Source organism: Embiotoca jacksoni, unplaced genomic scaffold (genome assembly GCF_022577435.1).
Source record: "Embiotoca jacksoni isolate LCO1_2020_lvr unplaced genomic scaffold, fEmbJac1.0.p SCAF_11, whole genome shotgun sequence".
NCBI lineage: Eukaryota > Metazoa > Chordata > Actinopteri > Embiotocidae > Embiotoca > Embiotoca jacksoni.
The window spans coordinates 17,751,764-17,770,892 of NW_027185241.1; the positions used below are offsets into that span (position 1 = coordinate 17,751,764).

General features: G+C 44.2%; 2 protein-coding genes across 8 annotated transcripts in view; both read left to right on the top strand.

Moving 5' to 3' along the window:
* Positions 1 to 41: 41 nt before the first annotated feature.
* On the top strand, positions 42 to 10,185 carry dcaf13 (ddb1 and cul4 associated factor 13). The gene is made up of 11 exons (XM_069143427.1): positions 42 to 232; positions 1,047 to 1,246; positions 1,361 to 1,468; positions 1,572 to 1,661; positions 1,749 to 1,904; positions 2,072 to 2,149; positions 2,238 to 2,320; positions 3,619 to 3,783; positions 5,375 to 5,510; positions 9,065 to 9,228; positions 9,774 to 10,185. Exons 1-11 carry the CDS (start codon positions 163 to 165, stop codon positions 9,859 to 9,861), a joined length of 1,338 nt encoding a protein of 445 aa, XP_068999528.1. The 5' UTR covers positions 42 to 162; the 3' UTR covers positions 9,862 to 10,185.
* Positions 10,186 to 12,818: 2,633 nt separating this feature from the next.
* Positions 12,819 to 19,129, top strand: part of rims2a (regulating synaptic membrane exocytosis 2a) — a 141,557-nt gene continuing 135,246 nt past the window's right edge. For 2 of the 7 annotated variants that reach the window (XM_069143434.1, XM_069143433.1), the window contains exons 1-2: positions 12,869 to 13,077; positions 13,595 to 13,807. In XM_069143434.1, coding sequence (XP_068999535.1) covers positions 13,611 to 13,807 — 197 coding nt within the window. In that variant the 5' untranslated portion in view covers positions 12,869 to 13,077; positions 13,595 to 13,610. Of the gene's footprint in view, positions 13,078 to 13,594; positions 13,808 to 19,129 lie in introns of all 7 variants that reach the window. The other 5 variants (XM_069143435.1, XM_069143437.1, XM_069143429.1 and 2 more) reach the window with 4 other exon arrangements.

Consider the following 19,129-nt stretch of genomic DNA (forward strand, 5'->3'; position numbering starts at 1 on the left):
GTCGGTGACGCGGGCGGGAGGACCGGACATCCCACAATGCAACGCGGCCCCAGCGTCGCTTTTCCTTATCGACACATGGCTGGTGTGGTCAGTACGCGCTAATATTTATCTCGCTAAAACTAACATTTTTCAAGCCTGTGTCCGTTTTCTCGTCGCGACCAAATGAAAGTCCGAGTCCTTTCAAGGAACCCGGATGATTACGTCCGGGAGACCAAACTCGACATCCAGCGTGGTGAGTGAAACACTTTGAGCAATATCCCGTGACCACAAAACACACGATGCAATTAGCTCTGTGGGAATTCCTCTACAAATTTAAGTCCTGTGTTCAAAACCTTCTACGTTGTTTTTTTTAACCAGAAAATGTACTTTTAAGTATCAAAAGTAAAAAACATACGATGCTTTTGGAATAATATTACTGCTGCATTCATGTGCATTTATGGTGCTGTGGTCATTAAAAGATTGTGCTTATTTGAACTTCTTCACATAATGTTGGTTAGATGAATTTACAGTTACTCATCGTGTTTTTGTAGGATTATCAAACGTTTCATACCTGAAAGAACCACTTAGTTCACTTAGTAAAACGTCCACAGGCTCAGAAAAACAATGCATGTTGTAGCTGGTCCTCGTGGATTTCATAACAGTTTATTAAGAGTGACATGTGGGGAAGTTTTCCAGCCCATAAAGGAACATCTGATCCTCCCGTTTATGAGCATGCCTGTTTCGGTCCCGTTGGTCACACGGAGCATAAAAGAAGAGGAAAAGGGAATTTGTCACAATGAAACACAATAAAAAGTTCTGATAAATATCAAAATAGGACTGGAAACGGTCATTATTGTTATCTTATTGTTTATATGCAGCTCTTATCCACACTGTCAGAAAATCGGATCTTCAAAATATGGAACATCAACACAATTTTAAATGGTGTGCGGAAAAGAAATAAACTTGATGATTGCCAACGTGCTTACAATTGTCTTAGTTAATATTATCATACATGTCAGCGTCAGGTCCTTTCCGCTCATTGATGATTGGCTGCTGTCTCTTGTTAGTCCCCAGGAACTACGACCCGTCCCTCCATCCGTTCGAGGTGAGCAGAGAGTACACACGGGCTCTCAATGCCACAAAGCTGGAGCGGGTGTTCGCCAAGCCTTTCCTGGCCTCCCTGGATGGCCACAGAGATGGAGTGAACTGCATGGCCAAGCACACCCAGAGCCTCTCCACCCTGCTGTCGGCCTCCTGCGATGGGGAGGTAACGATATGTACCAAGACCTCGCAACATCACATGTTAAAGCCTTTGAAATAATCGTGATAAACACACATTCATGACAATAATGTTGTTTTGCTTTTTTCATTTGCTGCTCAGGTGAAATTGTGGAATCTGACTAAACATGAATGTGTCCGCACGCTCCAAGCACATGAAGGTTTTGTTCGGGGAATGGTTGTCCGCTACTGTGGAACTTCCTTCTTTACGGTAACTGTTACCCTTCACTTAAAAAAAGAGCGAAGTTGTCGTTTTTATTATCTGACATCTCGTGAAGCTTCTGTTTTTGTTTTCCGCCTGCTCACTGTAACAGGTCGGTGATGACAAAACAATCAAGCAGTGGAAAACAGAAGCACCGGCTTACGGCGAGGAGGAGGAGCCACTTAACACGATTCTCGGCAAGGTATGACCAGCGGATACCTGGACGTCATCAAACATCAGTGAAGTGTCACATTATGGCTTTTGTTTAAAAGAAGAATGTCCCTTGCAGACTGTGTTCACAGGACTGGACCATCACCAAAAGGAGGGTGTGTTTGCAACGTGCGGCCAGCAGGTGGACATCTGGGACGAGCAGAGGAGCAGCCCGGTCCGTTCTTTCACCTGGGGTGTGGACAGCTTCAGCTCCGTCCGCTTCAACCCTGTGGAGGTAATGTGCTGCATCCACCACACTCATGTGAAGTCTTCACGTGACGAACACTTCGCTCATAACACTTCACTCATGTAAAAAAAAATGATTGAGGTGTTGATCCTGAAACTCTTTTCAAGCTGAAATCCTTCGGACTACTTTTAATTTAAGGGTTGGTCTTCTTTCAGACGGAACTTCTTGCCAGCTGTGCCTCAGACAGAAGTATTGTGCTGTATGACATGAGAGAATCGGCACCGCTTAAAAAGGTCGGTTCCACCCTACAGTTGGCACAGGACTTTTCTCTCCCTTGTTCCTTCTTATACAGCTACTATATGTTTTCATTTTGCTCTTCAGGTTATCATGACAATGAGGAGCAACACATTGTGCTGGAACCCAATGGAAGCCTATTACTTTACATGTGCAAATGAGGACTACAAGTGAGTGGAAGAAAGAAAATCATCCCTATTACTGTGTTTATGTTGGTGCTCAATAAGGCCTCCTGTTTACAAGCTGAAGAGTCAATGTTCCACCACGTTATTGTTGAGTGTTTCTATAGCATTTTCTTCGAATGCACCATTTGCATGTGAACACGGCTCTAACGAGGTGTGATCAGAAAGCTCAGAGACCGTCACTGTTACACGTGAATGGAGCGCAGCACAGTAATGCACACGGAGCAGAGGTAGGCAGTGACCCTTTACACTTAGTATTCCAAGTTATGTAGCTTGATCAACATCACTACCCAAGTACACATGTTTTTCTGACCACTGGAGCATGAACATATGCGGTTCCACCACGCACTGGAAACTTGAGCAGTGAGCACACATAAAATTGCGTGTCAAACGTTTGGGGAACAGAAAGAAGTTGGGGGGATCCAAATCCAGTGAGTAGAGGGGGAGAAACGATGGTGTTGTGGCGGGTGAGGAACCCGAGTGCCCTCGCGCCACAGTTCAGGTTGTGTGCACCAAATGTTTTCTCTCAGACACCTCACAACGTCACAGTGGAACTCGGTGTTGTCAGCCTGATCATGAGGGAGATGAATTTACAGTACACAACGCTGCCAATGTCAAAGAAAACCCACCGGGGTGCTCCCGACCTGGGACACCTTTTGCCCCCTTGGACGGTGATTTTCTGCCCCTCTTGAATTGTGAATGTCACTCAGAACAGCTCACTCAGCTCATTGCTGCATTGCTGTAGGATTTCTAAAACACCACAAGGGTCTCTTGCAGATTTTCGGAGTTTGTCACAAAACCTGATGTGCGCTCTCTGTATGTGTGGGGAAAATGCAAATGTGCATCTATCGGTGGTCACAGAAACACATGTAACAGGTGCTGAGGTTGATCAGGTGAAGTAACCTTGAAGACTCACTAGAGCGACAGCTTCCGCCTGCTCCGTGTGCATTACTGGGCTTTTCTCCAATCCTGTGCTACAGGATCAGTCTCTCAACTTTGTGATGGCACATAGTCGAAGTTAAACAGGAGACGGGAAGCCACATGTGACCACCATCACTCCGAGTCTGTTTGAAAATTGCCAATGTGGGTTGTCTCTGAAAAAGGCAAAATATAATGAAACATCTATATTTTGTTTATCTACTACTTTCATCCATAAATGAATCTTAATAGCCTTTAAATGGAACTGCATCTCCTCTTCAAGGTGGTTACATCAGTACATCCCATTAAACATGGAGCAGTTCAGTGTCACTCGAAGGGCTAATATTGCTTTCTATTTTTCTCACCAGCCTCTACACGTACGACATGAGGTACCTGGACAAGCCTGTCCTCGTCCACATGGACCACGTCTCGGCGGTGCTGGACGTTGACTACTCTCCCACCGGGAGGGAGTTTGTGTCGGCCAGTTTTGACAAGACCATCCGCATCTTCCCCAAAGACAGTGGACGCAGCAGGTCAGTGAGATCAGTCACAGTGGGGAGAGTCGGTACTGCTGACTTTACTGTGTTGTTTGTAGTGTCTTTTATATTTACTATATAAAGTCTGTATTTATACTTTATTCTATAATTGCTTACGATGGGAACATGTTGATTGAGTCATGCAGGTGATTTCTCTTGATTCAATGAGGTTTGACTTAAGTAAACATTTCACCAACAATTGAGAAGCCATGATGTCAGACATTCAAATATGAAGGTAAATAGTTTAAACCTTTTTTTTTTTGTTTTAATCAGAGTTCTGGAGAGCAAGCGGAACATGTTTTGACTGTGATCTGTATTTTTCTTTAGTAAGACTTTAGCCTGCACCGAATATCATTGGCTGCTGTGTGTTGGCCTGTATGGCATTTGAATGCATTTGGACATGTCTAAGTAGGACGAGCAAATTGAATGAAGGCTGAATGCATGTTGCATGTTGTATGTTGCATGTTGCATGTTGTGTGTTGTATGTTGTGTGTTGTATGTTGCGTGTTGTGTGTTGTATGTTGTGTGTTGTGTGTTGGATGTTGCGTGTTGTATGTTGCGTGTTGCATGTTGTGTGTTGTATGTTGTGTGTTGTATGTTGCGTGTTGTGTGTTGTATGTTGTGTGTTGTGTGTTGGATGTTGCGTGTTGTATGTTGCGTGTTGTATGTTGTATGTTGTGTGTCTCACCGTTCTACTGTCATGACTAACTGGAACACTTGAACGACTGTTCTAGTCGTTGCTAACGTCATCAGTAACACTTCTGCTTTGACTGGTGTAGTAAAGTCAGGATGTCCGCTCTGATAAAGGTCTTCTCTTGGCTACCAGAGCAGATAAAAGCTGCTAGTTGGTAAAGTGACTATAGTGATGCAAGATCAATTGACTGGCTTTCTCAACCACCAAAAACAGAGCTTTAGTTTGGTTGCTATGTGACTTGCTGCGCTGTTTGTACACTTCAGAACAAATAGACAGAGTTGTGTTCCAGTCACTGCTATAAGCTGTGCAGGATCAAGGTTTAGATGTTTTATTGTAGCAACAGTTGACTCTACAAGCAGAAACGTGGTACTTTTCCAGCAGCGTGCTGGTAGGTGGAGTCCAGCGGTTCCTCCTCCACCGGATGGATCGGACGACCGGACGGAACACTTTGACACATTTCTTCCCAACAGTGACGTCGCAACCGCACTCGTTCTAGAAACCTAACGAAGCCTTTATAATGTTTACATTTCATACCGTCAGTCAGCGTTGTACTTTTTCGTTCCATGATGTCAAAGTGTTTATGACTGTAACCATGGCAACAGAGGTCCCAAACCAAACCCTGATCTTTACCTGAACCCAATCTGTTTCTGTGCCAAACTTAATTGAACCTTCACAACAGTGATGCCACATAATACGAGGGATTTACTCTTCAACAGACACGTGATGTTATAATGTGAAGCCGCACCCCAGCATGTTATTAAATGTTGGACCTGCACAGTGTTCCTGATCAGATTGTGTTCTGTATAAGTGCTTGTTACGGGTGTTTTTCTAACTGTCAACAAAGTCATTGTGTTTATCTGTTGTTTACTTTGCGTTTGTCTTTTTGACATTCAGGGAAGTCTACCACACCAAACGCATGCAGCACGTCATCTGCATAAAGTGGTCGGCAGACAGCAAGTACATCCTCAGCGGGTCTGACGAGATGAATATCCGACTGTGGAAAGCCAACGCAGCGGAGAAACTCGGCGTGGTGAGTCCGGCCTCGTCTTCTCTATTTCGTCCCCGCTTTTCGCAATTTCATGAGAAAGGCAACTTGCTGCTTACTGGCAACTTTTTGGGGTGATTCCTCATCGCGCGGTCTACATACCGATCAACAGCTGTATTTTCCTCAGCTGTCAAATATGCTCCATCCAGTTTATGGCCGATCTCGTTTTATGAGTTAGCTGCATTCTTGGACTCAGCCGTGGCTCAGCGCCCGCCTCAGCAGTGTAAGAGTGGGCGACTGTGCCAGGAGCTCCGGCCCGACTGTTGCCAAATGCCCTGATGGATGCTGACTTAGGTTAGAATCACTCTCAATAAGTACAATGTACCAATTGGCACAGCGGCTCTTGTTGCAGAGGGAAGTCCAAAAAAACTCAACCGCTTGTGCAGTTGTTTGACAAATCACCAGCAAGATACTCTACACAGATTTCCACTGACGTTTCATGTCTTTGTCAGAGAGCACCACATGTATTGTGTTCAGATGATGTTGCCTGTGATCCCAGAAATGATGGCAATAATGTTATCTTATTCTCAACTGTCAAAATAAAGCGCCTGTAAAATGCTGGGAAGTGTTCCAATGCCTGAAATCCCGGTTATGGCTGAATAATAAAGATCAGTGGCATCTTGTGTGTCATCTCCAGCAGCCATCCTTCATTCCTAATCGGATTCCCTCTTCCTTATTCTCTTAATGCAGCTTCAGAGTGGAAAATTGGCCCGCTTTTGGCACTTGTTTTACTGTCACTGTGTAGGAGAAGATTTATTCGCAAGCTTTGCACTTAAAGAGATCAGACAAGGGCTGCTCCTATCAGCAGTTTAAATCGGCCAATCACTTAAAGCGGGGCCACTCTGAACATAATGAAGCATTAACAATCAAGTTTTACTGAGAGGGCCTTTAATTATCAAGAAATGCTGAGATGCTGAATCAAGGCTTTGTCTGTCTGAAGACATCACGCTGGACTGATGGGGACTTCTCTATCAGCTGCTGCACATCACTCACTGTGGGTTTTTTTCTTCATAACTTTGCTACCAGATCTCCTCAATTCACTTTTGTCACCAGGCACGTTTCTGGATTTCCTTTTCCTCTGCAGATAGCACCCCCTCTAGTTTATGTCCTTAATTTAGCAACGCATGGCGACACTGCCGTGATGCCATCTTCAATACGATGAACACTCTCGCTGAATCCTTTCGTCAGCAACCAAACGGGAACGTCTGCACTTCCTCAGCTGACCACGCTGCGGTTTTAATCAAATAGTCCAGTAAAATCAAGAAGTCGTGGGCGCTATAGCAGATCGGCTACATGGTGGTTCACCATGTGCCGGATGTCCCGCGTCACACACGCAGTGATTGGGATGTTTCTCTCTGACCAGTCAGTGTTTTTACGTCAGCTTTTAGTAGAACTTTGACAGAGTTGATACTGATATCAGGACCAGGTTTTAAATACAACTGTTCCCCAATGAAAACAAACAAAGAAAGAAAGAGAGTAGAGTCGAGCCGGATGTGGAAGCAAAGCTTTTGATTCTTTTGTATTTGAGGCCACGGCCTAAAACGTGTTGAATCAATCGGCTTCTGTTTATTCGCAGCTGATTAAAATGTATTTCCTGTGTGCTGGAAACTCTGACTCATCACTGTCCATCTATTTAAGAGTGGAAAGTCAACTGAGTCATTTTGGAACAATTGTTTTTTGAACTATTTTTGGTCTCAAGAAATAGATCCTGTTGCATGATTAAAGGATAATCGTGTTTTATTTTATTATTTTATTTTTTTTATAAATTGAGTGTTATTTTGGTAGGTTTGCCCAGACTTATTAATAGTCTTGTTCTAAAATTACCTGAAGTCAGAGAGAGTCTGCACAGCAACAGCTTCACTCCTCCGTCAGTGTTCCGCTGGTTGATATGGACAAAAATCAAACATCACAATATTTTTGGCCCAGTACCTCTTGCAACAATATTGGCATGATGACTACTGGTGCGTTCCCAAAATATTTATCGAGGAACATTTTTGGTAAATGGTCATCAGTAATATGGATATAATAAGTAATGGAACAAAAAGCTGTTTGGATTTTTTTTTTTTTTTAATTATTATTGTTTCTCGCCGTGTCTGGTTGTCACCAGATATCAACAGTTTCTTATGTGACTTCAGTGTTATAATAATTGATAGAAATCCTCATTTAAGTGAGTGAAAAGATGAATGGCAACATTTTGCCAGAACAAACTAAGTGTTTCCAACACGAGTGTCTGTGATGCCTCTTGATCTTTGCCGCTGTCGGTCACGTTGGGAACTATTTTGTCTCGGGCTACTTCACCAGCTTCCACTGCTGTTTTCTGACAGTCGTAGGAGATTTTGGCTGTTGCTCATCTTATTGCTCTGACCCAGTCTAGCGGAGCATCAGTAGGATTACAGTTCCTTCTGACACCTCGCCGCAGCGCCGTCTTTTAGATTTAAAAGGTAAATTCACCGGCTCAGTTTCAACAGCAGCAGTCCTCCCACAGTCTGTCCGTGCAGCTGCTTTCTGACCGCTGTTCCACTCATTCCTCTGCAACAGATTTTTGTCAACATGTGCTTCATCTTTAAAACCCTTCGGGTCCAGTGAAGCTGCCTTTCGATGGAACTCTTGGATCGTAACAGCCTTACTAAATATGATTCCTCCAAATAAAAACCCAAGTGATGCGTCATGTTGTGCTGTCTCGTATATTGTACATCCTGTCGAGATTTTTTGCAAACGGTGTTGAACAAGCTAACTGTGTCTGCATCCAGGGGAATTAGTTTAGTACAACAGGATCAGCATCTAACAGCTCTTCTCCTACAAATTGAATCTGAGACAGATCATTGCTTTTAATTAAAATAAAAGCCTCCGGAGGAGGAGGAGAGCAGCCCACGCCAAGACCAGTCCAGCTAGCAACTGGTTTTTATGAGCGAGACGGAGAGGGAGGGATGTTGTTGAGCTGGTGTCTTCACTTTTTAACAAACATTGATTGGGTTTTGAATGAGCGTGTTGTCAAGCTGACGCTACTGCTCGCTGGACTGTCCAGCATTTTATGATGCCAGACAGTGTGCGGGAGCTGTGTTCCACCTGAGCTAAACACAGAGCACCTTTTTAACCCTGTACGGGTTTGTTAAAGTGTTAGAAGTCAAATTAGATCAGGTGGTGAAACCTGTGGTCCGCGTCAGACTCTCACTCCTCTACTGGATGTTCACAACATTCCTGGAGTCTATCCATTAAAGAGCTCTCTCTACCGAAGCTACCGTCATGAGTGCTGCAAGGATGATTAAAACTTGACATGTCAGCGAAGCGACTGTCTCACCTGTAGGGGGAGTTTCAGCAGTGCAGCGTGAGACAGGGTTGTCCTCTGTTTGTAGCTGAAGGACAGAGTCTGTCCCGACCACAGAATTGACCGTCTTCAATCGAATCACCTACTGTAAACTTGTAAATCGCTACGACTGTTTAAAAATCCACACGTACGGACGTTTATTTGCTTTCTGGCCGAGAGTTCGATGTTAAGATGCGTTTGATGTGATCATCTCTTCCTCTGTGGTGCGACGCAGCTGGCTCCCAGAGAGAAGGTGGCCACCAACTACAACCAGAAGCTGAAGGAGAAGTTCCAGCACCACCCGCAAATCAGACGCATCGCTCACCACCGACACCTCCCCAAGAGCATCTACCACCAGACCAAAGAGCTCAGGACCATGAAGGAAGCTCGCCGGAGAAAGTGTGTATCATTTGTATTTTTTTGCTCCTTATCACATAGAATATGATTGAGTTGAATGTAGCTGTAGGAAGGCATTAAGTGCCCTTTGTGTCCATGTGGAGGTGATGCTGCCAGGACAGTTCTCACCAGGCTGATGGAAACTCTGACAGCCCCCCCCCCGTGACATGGTCTCATTAGATCTTGCGTACTCATTTACAGCTTATATGGTGGATTGATTGTCCCAGTTTGCCGTGCGCTGACTCCTAGCTCACTCTGTGGCTCTTTTTTTCCCCTCTAATTACCAGCAGCAGTATTATGACGCGTCAGACACGTGTGTTGAGCTGTGAATGATTTGCTTTCTATGCTTCATGCATTATTTTCAGAGCGCATCAGTGCAGTCTTTGACGCAGGTGTTTGGTCAACAGTCTCATATTCAATCTGGTCCACCCTCCTCCTCCTCCTCCTCCTCCTGGTTTACTTTTCGCTCCCTCTTCCCTCCATTCCCTCCTGAATATTCTCACCAGCAGCGCGGGTTGTTCACGCTTACGCCTTCTTTTGTTTTTCAGGGAGAGGAACGTCCGCAAGCACAGCAAACCAGGAAGCGTTCCCGTGGTGTCTGAGAGGGAGAAGCATGTCGTCACTGTGGTGAAGTAGACGGAGGTGGAGAGTAGAAGACTTAAAAGACCGCACGGAAGAGGAGATGCAGATCACACCGACATGGGATCCGTTCAGACTGCTCTGTTCTAAAGATTAACAAAAGGTTTTCATTTTCCATTTGTGGGAAGGACGAGTGACCATTAACGCTTCGTTTGGAGTACAAGAACAAAGACTATAAAGACATTAAAAAAAAAAAATAATAATAATAATGACCTTCTGCCCCTGAAGCTGAAGCTCAGCTGTAGTTTTTGAATTGCTCACTTTACACACAGTTCTGATGTTACTACAAGTTTTGGTCCTGTATTAAAATGATGAATTGCATATTTTACTTTTTGGAGGAGGAGCCGCAAACGCATCAACAATCAACAGTCAGGAATTACAGACAGATTCAACTGATCCAAACTTCAAGAATGTACGCTGATCAGGTATCTACTTACAGCTCACAACAATCACACTTCCTCGTGGGACATTTTCAATGGTAGATAGAGTTTTTCGCCATAAATTAAGTGTAAAACAATGAACCAAATTTGCTGCAAAACGGAGTCAGTATGCTTCAAAGGAACTCGGTTGGATCATCATGTCATTATTCCTCTTCTGAATTCTGTTGCTTCTCACCATCATATGTTACAAATATTGGAATAACCATGGACACTTCTGGACAGTCTCTCCACGACAGTACCCGTGGTGTTTAACACACTATAGTACACAATGATGGAAATAGCTGTGTAACTGACAAAAGAGCTTGAGAGTGAAGTTTAAACCCTTTCTTCCTTTATACAACACATGAAGTGGCAAATAAATTGTCCAATTTAGCCGATCAGAACTTTTCTGTTACAGCACACTGAGGCCTCGAGACATTTAGAAAGTGTAATGTCCGCAGTTTCTGTGGAGGCAATTTTCAGTTTCCTTTGAGTCGTTGTACTGGAAAGTAAACACTGAGCTTCATAAAATAACCAGCCTGAAAGAAATAAGAAAGGGCATTTATTTTTCTGAATTGCAAAAACAGACAGGAAAAAAAAAATGTTCTTCATGTATCCCCTCATAATTGGAACATCTAAATCCCAGAGCTCAATTTACTCAATTTATAAACCTACTCCACTCAAAATCTGTAATGTAAGTGGACCAACACTATTTTCTGATGTGTATTTATAATAAACTTCTTAACTTTATCTTTTGCTGTGAAAACATGTAATTTGGAGGAAATTGTGAGTGAATCGAAAGAGTGACTAAGTGGAATTCAGGCTCAGCAACTTCCCCCTTGTTGCTTGACAAATCACTGCTCTGGTGCTAATTTACTTAGAGCCCAAATAACGAAGAGGCTTTATCCTCTTAATGTCGTCCTTCAAATCCTATCGGCACTGCACCCTGAGAGCTCCAGAGAGGGCTGTCTTCAGGATAGGGATGGGGATCAAGAGGAGGGTTGTTTCGTGGGGTCAGAGCTGAGACATGTCTGAAGTCACCCGCGGGACGTGGGAAGAATTTGCAAGGAGACGGAAACGTAGTGGTGGATTCTAAGAGTGATGCATCCGGGTGGGTACGGCTGCTGGAAAAGTCCATTTTTCCAACACTTATCATTTAATACAAGTATTTAAAATCGGACGGCAGCTAACAAGTATTTTCAAATTGAGTAATACAAAAGTTATTTTCAGTTTAAAGTCTTATTATGCCGAGAAATGGTTCCCAGAACGGCTGGTGGAATCTTCAGATATCAGATGATTCATATTTTGGCAAAACAGTAAAGATCCTAATGTTTGTTGGAAATGAACAAATTACATGTACTTAAGTACTTTACTAAAATAGAGTTTTGAGGTGCTTGTACTTCACTCGTATATCTCGATTTAATACAACTTTATACTTTATTTCTACTGTTTTTATTCATATTTGACAGCTTCAGTTGCTTTAAGATGAAGATTTGGCACAATAAATAATATAGTTTTTAAAATGAAACACATTGTTAAAGATTAAATCAATGGTTTCCAACCTTTTTGCCTTCTGACATCTTACAAACATCAGTGTGTAGTCAGTCATATTTAGAATAGTAACAGCTTCACCAAATAGTGATGTTCCCATCTGAACTTCTTGCCGAATTTCATTTCAACACATGTTCAAATAGATAGATAGATAGTTACTTTATTAATCCCACAAGGGGAAATGTTCTGATATCTCACAAAAAGATTAGAGAAAAAGTCCAAAAAGTCAAGTGAAGGAGAACTTTGTATTGTATCCCAGGAATCATCTGAGGACCCCTCAGATTTATCTGCTGTCCCTGTTCATAAAGAGTCAAAGTAGCTCCAACAATAACATGCTGCTTACACACTGATGCTTTGATACTAACGATCTCATGATGTCATATCAAATAATATAGCTCAATCACAAGGATCAAACAAGGACATTTACTTTAATATGTTGACTCCATTTTGCTGTATACTCATGTACTTTTATTTAAGTAGGATTTCCCATGCAGGACTTTTACTTATAATAAAGTATATATATGTTTACAATAATGTATTGATGCTTTTGCTGAAGTAAAGCATCTGAAATTTGATTCCAGCACTGATCAACACAGCTGACAGCAGCTTTATTTTCCTTCCGTGTGTCGCCACAGAATCTCTTACATCAACATCCTGTGCTGGGCACAGGGCATAAAAACGCACTGATCGGAACCGCCGCCGCACCTGCAGTTACGGCCACTGCCACGAGTCATATTCCGTATTTATCCCCCCCCCCCCCCCCCCCCCCCACACACACACACACAGTGCTCATGATCTGGTTATGAAATATGGATGATGCTCTTCCTGCTCGCAGCGCTGCTCCAGCTGCGCACAGCTCCTCCACTCCGTGTTTTTGCGGCTGCTGTCAGCCTTCTGTCAATGAACATCCAGCGCGTCCTCTCGGCTTTATTCTTCTACGTGTTTCCATCGCTCCGCCTCTTCTTCCTGGCTGGATTGCTCTCTCTCTCTCTCTCTCTCTCTCTCTCTCTCTCTCTCTCATTGCATCCATTTTTGTGCATTTAAGAAATCTCCAAGAATTACCAACCTGGAGGAAGGCGAGCGAACCAGAGTGACAGAGGAGGGTTAAGGACCCCAAACGGAAACAAACAAGGACGGACCGGGCATCCTTCTTCTTTTTTTTCCCCCCACCATGCGAGTAAAGCCCCTCTAAAGGATGGCAGCGATGGGTTAGACAGGATTTAACATGACTGCAAAATAAAAGGCAAGAGATGTTTTTTTTTTTTCCCCCTGTATTTTTCTACTTTTTTTTTTCTCCATCCCTGGATGGATGGAGGCTTATGAATGGAATACCTGGAGGTTGTAGCCGGCAGCCTGTGCACTCTTGATCCTTTTAAGCGCATCTATTTCTAAACCTGAGTGTTTTCTCTCTCAGAAATGTTCATGTGTAGATTTCCAGTCTGCAACAGCCTGAATATTGCGATTTCCCAGCTCTCGGGCAGCGCTCAGCGGGCTGCAGCGTGTTTGATAGGCTCACCATGAGCATTTGAAAGCTGAGGATGAAGCCTATAATAAATATTATTTGTGTAGCACAGTGTAACGTGTGCATGATACCGCTGACCAAGATGTCATGCTGCCTGTAAGCCCGCGGTGCCTCCTGCAAGCCCGACCGCCAATTTGAGATTTTAACTGCATGAAATGTTAGAAAAAAAAAGAAAAAAAAAAGTAAATATTTCTCGGCCACGATGCTGCTTCCTGACGGTGCCTTTCTCGTTTTGTAGCCACTGTGTGTAAAAGATGTCTGCTCCACACGGGCCCCGGGGCGGCCCCGGCCCCGGCCCTGCTGCTGCTGCTGCTGCTGCTGCTCCCTCAGCGGCCGGCGCCATGCCGGAGATGCCGGACCTCAGCCACCTCACCGAGGATGAGAGGAAGATCATCCTCGGTGTCATGGACCGACAGAAGAAGGAGGAAGCGAAGGAACAGTCGATGTTAAAGTAAGGGGAGACACGGCGGAGAGGTGTTGGTGGTGGTTTCGGGATGTCAGTAGCCACGGTGAAAGTCTGTCACTGTGAGATCCTCGTGGGTCACGTTGCCTCTTCACATCCACGCTTCGCTCGTCGACCACTCGTGAGGTGCAGCGTTAGTTCCCACTATTCCTCGGCTGTCCCCCCCCTTTTTTTTTTTTTTTTTTTTTTTTTTTTTACAAACGACTTTATTTTGAAAGCCCGGGTATCGTTGTTCTAATGCGGCACACACTTCTCCAACCTCTTCTCCCCCACTTTGTTGTGGCCGTGGCTCTACTATTATAATGGGGCTGGGTTAAGCAGCGACGGCCGCCATTTTCACGTAAAAAGCACGCCAAATTGCTTAACCTTTCCCCACGAACGTCACCGAGATTACACAATGTGACACTGGAAAGATCATTTAAGGTGTCGTTTGTGGAGATGGCGCGCGCCGGGTGTGTGTGATTTCAACGTTAAAGTCTCGGTAGATCCTTGCACCCCCACCTCCCCTCTCCACCCCCCCACCACCACCACGGTTCCTCTTGTGTACAGATGTCGCTCGGAGCTGTTTCAGCACCACGGCGCTGTCCACTGGAGCCTTTTAGTTTTTAAGGTGGACCGGAGTGTTTCCGCCATCATCGCTTTAACCTTTAACTGTAGGCGCCATAAATCTGCTTTATCGTGGACTGTTACACTCTGTCGCCTCGACCTGGTTATAAAAACACTCTCGGTTAATGTATTGACAATTAGAAAAAAAACAAAAAAAGTTGCTTAGAGCCTCGTGGGGAAGCCAGCCTAATGAAGAGAGAGGGATTTCAGGGCGGTGGCCTTAAATTTCCCCATCCTGTTGATTTTCTTGTAGTTTTCATTCTTCAATGAAGGGACGCACATGCTTGCATGCTCACAACCCAGGACATAATATATGTTTGACTGTTTTATTTGAACACAGTATAAATATCAGATTGCATGTTAGGCGTTATAGTTTGCCAGAGCAGGTTTATTGGCGCCTCCCAGCACCACGTGCCAGTGACTGTAGTGCAAGGGGTTGTGTGCCCCTATCACTGGGAGCTTTTTAGAGGCATTAGAGCTGTTGTTTCTCCATCATCAGGTAAATATTTGCACCAAGGCAAGCATTCCTAATGGAGAGAAAGTTGTGCAATCCCAACCTAGTGCTGCTGCATGATAAACATGACTCATGTACTCCAAGACACGGCTACCTCAGCCGCTGCGGTGCGTGCTGTGTGATTCATTCAGGCCTCCCCCCCCCCGCGCCCCACATCCCTTCTTCCCCAATAGCGCGTGTTTTTTTTTTTTTTACTGTTTCTCTTTCTCTGAGGTAAAGGGGGATTGTCAGTTTTAGTCACTCTTACTCTGACAGTAATGTCAAAGCCTTGTCATGGCTGAGCATAGGCAGAAGAGGCTGTTCTTTCCGACAGACATGACTGACTGACTGACTGTCTGTCTGTCTGTCTGTCTCACCATAATAACTTGTGCGGGCCACACAAGATTATTGGATACAAGATGTCGGGAGGTCAGATAGGCCTTTGTGTCAGTTGCTTGAATCCTAGTTTTGCATAAGAGATAGTTTCCAGGATGGATTTTCTCCTGCATGTCGGTTATCTGGATGTTTATGCCACCAGCATATAATCTTTCAAAACGAAGAGCTGGCTGCTGCCATTCTGCTGTTTATTGAGACTCTCTGATTAGATCTCCTGACTCCTGTGGCCTTATAGTAAACTTTTCTTTCAGTTTTTCACACAGCAACAACGCATTGGTTTGGTTTTTATTGCGCTCTGACTATACATACAAGGTGACTCATCATGAGTCATCAAAACAGTAAATCCCCACTTTCCTTACCGATGAATCACACCGGCATAACATATCCTGAAGCAGCATCGATATGCTCAGCCCTGGCATAGGTACAACCGCAGCGGATTAACTTGTCATCGGATGGTTCGTGGCGTTTCCGCCAGCGTCGGAAACAAACACCCACACTGCAACATCCAACCCTGTAGCTCATGCAGCTCCGCTGTCGAGATCGCGGCCCAATCCCACGGCGGTTTGGATAGTTTTTCTGGAAAGTGGCAGTTTGAACATCAAAGTGTGTAACCTAACAGAGGGAACCCTGGGAGGATGGAGGGAGAGGGAGAGAGAAGCCTCCAGCTGCAGGGCTTGCCAACTTGCTGTCATCTCACTGGAGGTGCTACAGAGAGTGTGGATGGAAATCCAGCGCTGCTGACTCGCATGTAATTAGCTACTCCCTCTTAGCCTGCTCGGTCTTTGCAGGCCTGTGTGTGTATCTTCATGTAGAAAATGTGCTGTACTAATGAAAAGTCCTTTTCCTAAAGTTCATAGGGTGGTGCTCTCCACAGCTATAGCTCATTCTTAGAATTCTGTCCTTGAAAGCTCATCACATCTGCAGCTATTTAACCGTATTTAGTTTACAACGCTCACATTTCTCCTTACAAAGTCCTCAGTACAGTTAAACATGGCTCCAGGTGCATCTGTTCCATTATAAAGAATCCTCCCGAGCTATGAGCTAGCTTGGCTTTCCATGCTTCAGTGAGTCCCTGAGCAGTACAGTAATGATGGTTATGGGACCCCCACCCCCACCCCCACCCCCACACACCCAGACACTGTGCATCCTACAGGCAGGCATCAGCTGCCTGTGATGGGGTGACCCACAGAGCGCCCGGGGCTCCACTTCTCCTTTCTTCCTGGTTCTCTGGTCCTCAAGGGGAGTTAGGTTCTGTCTGGTGGCTAGCCGTGCGTGTGTGTGTGTGTGTGTGTGTGTGTGTGTGTGTGTGTGTGTGTGTGTGTGTGTGTGTGTGTGTGTGTGTGTGGTCATTACGGGTGGTGATGCTTCCCGTCCTAAATCGCTGTCTCCTTCACACCTCCATCCTCTATCACTTCGTATTGTTTCACCTGTGTTGTGAAGGTCCGAGCTGCTTTCCGAGGACACGCGCTCAGTATCCAACCACAGAAAGACTGTGAGGAGCTATCTGGGAGTGCAAAAGGCGATACTCATCCTCATGTTTACATGTCTTTCTGCTGTAAAGACCTCACAGCTAATGACCCAGTAACTATCCCAGCTCCCCCTCTTCCGTGTCCCAGTGCTCACCTCATGGATTGGGGGGACTGTGTCATTTGCTCAGGGACCTCCTTTGACAGTGCTAATTATACTGGCTGCCTTGTAGGAGGGACTCCCACTGAGATGCAGCTATTCCAGGGCTGTGAGCTGTCAGCTGCTCTGCCATCTATTTGGGCTCCCCCCAATTCAAATGTACACAATAAAGGATGTCCTGTATCCTACAGTGTATTCCTATTCACTTAAGCCTTTTTTTTTCATATATCAAGCTCCAAAACAATTGACTGTACAGTTCCAACCTGGACCATGTGGTCATGTGTTTCAAGCTTTATGACTACTGTTTGCGATATCAGCTTTCTGTTATGGTCTCACAACAGTAGAGCAGTGGAAACCTCCTTCTCAAGCCACAACACATAAACCATTACTTTCACAGGCTGAGAGGAACTCTCATGATCTTGATGTGTAAAACTGGTGTAGTGTCCCTTTAATTTAAGCCGTATTGCCCAGCCCAGTTTTAGAAACCTTATTGTGGAGATTACAATTTCAAATCAGTCAGTTTCTTATAAACTGTATTGATCCCCTTTTTTTTTTTTTTATTTTTATTTTTTTTTATGAGTTCTCACAATAACTTGGTAAAAGTTTTTTTTTTATCAAGTTCCTGGTTATCATGCATGTTAGCAGCTGCAGCGAGTGGCGTTCAAGACGGAGCGCATTGACCTAAAATTAGCTTTGATTGATCACATATCATCTCCTTTTCCTGTTCACCCCCGCCCACCCAATTGAAAATGATTAACCAACATAACATCACAGCCCTGTATAGAGGTGGGATGAATGAGTTTTTTTTTTTTTTTTACCAAAATAAAACGCAGACTTTCAGACAAGACAAGGATTTGGGAAAAAACAAACAAACCTGACAGCCAGCATGTCACAGGCTGAGGAGTAACCAGTGTAATAACATAGAAAACTGGACTCATTACCACATCGGTGTGTAATAAAAAATAGTACAGTGTAACAATTAGCTCATATAGTATAGTAATACAGTGTAGTCTCATTCATAAGGCCTGTATATTAGATTATGTTTGTGCCAATAAAGTTTTTATGAATTTGAAAAAGAGAGAGAGAGAGAGACCTATGGTTGTGAAATGAGGCGAGAAGCTTCCCAGTGGACAATATACAGTACACACACACACACACACACACACACACACACACACACACACACACACACACACACACACACACACACCCTCTCTCTCGCTGCCTTCCTCTTGTTCCCTTAGCTCACTCACCCATGCTCACTCGCCTTCCCATGCAAAGAGCAGATTCTGTCATGAGCATTCCCGAGTCTCCCATCCCCCGTCACTTTCCCCAGGGGAGAACGAGGGAGAAACAGAGGCAGAAAGTGGAAAAGAGGATGTTGTCTTGACTCTATAAAGCAGAATGCACGCCAAATGAATACATCATCAGGCTAATTAAAGTAACAATGGGTTTTGGTTCTGGATGGCTGGCATGTAGTCAAGTAGTTTGGCTCAGCTGGAAGGGAAGTCTAGTTAGAACACAATTGCCATCATTAAAATGATGTACTGTAGAAAATAATGTATTTACAAGTGGCTCATAATCTGTGCTGTAAAGGTGTAAAGTTGTCTTACTCGTGTCGAGGTCCTCTGGAGGTCTACTACCTATTTACCTTTTTTATCCAGTCAGCCTTTAGTCTACTGTAATTGTCAGCTTGCCTCCAGTTTGAACCTCCATGTGCTCTTTTACTCTTTGTGTTTTATAACGTGTATTTGCGTTGTTGGCTAAGTGTCTGAATGTATGCTAGCTACAAAGAATATTTGCCTTGGCTAAATCGCAGTTACTTTTTTATTTAAAGGATAACACTGATGTTTTTCCACATTTTTCTCACTGTCAACGAGTCTCATTCGTTTACTAAAGTCACGAGTGTCTTAGTCCATCTTTCAATACTTTCTGACTTGCAGAGCCTGTATGAGGCCTGATCCCATTTGCCAAAGCAGGTCAGAAATAATTAGAAAGTTTTCATTTTTTAAAGCAGCATTTATAATTTTTTGGCCACTTGGGGGCAGAAATCTGCAAAAAAGTAGCATCACCGCCATTAGACATGTTATGAACGTGTAACGTTGTTACCACTAACATGTCAGCAAACTTGTAGCATTAATATCCATTTGAACTTGTATCCCTCGCCAGCTCTCTTTTCGCTCAGTTTT

What these genes read in the sequence shown, in the direction of transcription:
- dcaf13 (XM_069143427.1), top strand. Translation starts at nt 163, where the DNA reads ATGAAAGTCCGAGTCCTTTCAAGGAACCCGGATGATTACGTCCGGGAG. An exon ending in CAAACTCGACATCCAGCGTG is followed by an intron (nt 233 to 1,046) that starts GTGAGTGAAACA and finishes GTCTCTTGTTAG; the next exon opens with TCCCCAGGAACTACGACCCG. An exon ending in AAAGACAGTGGACGCAGCAG is followed by an intron (nt 3,784 to 5,374) that starts GTCAGTGAGATC and finishes TTTGACATTCAG; the next exon opens with GGAAGTCTACCACACCAAAC.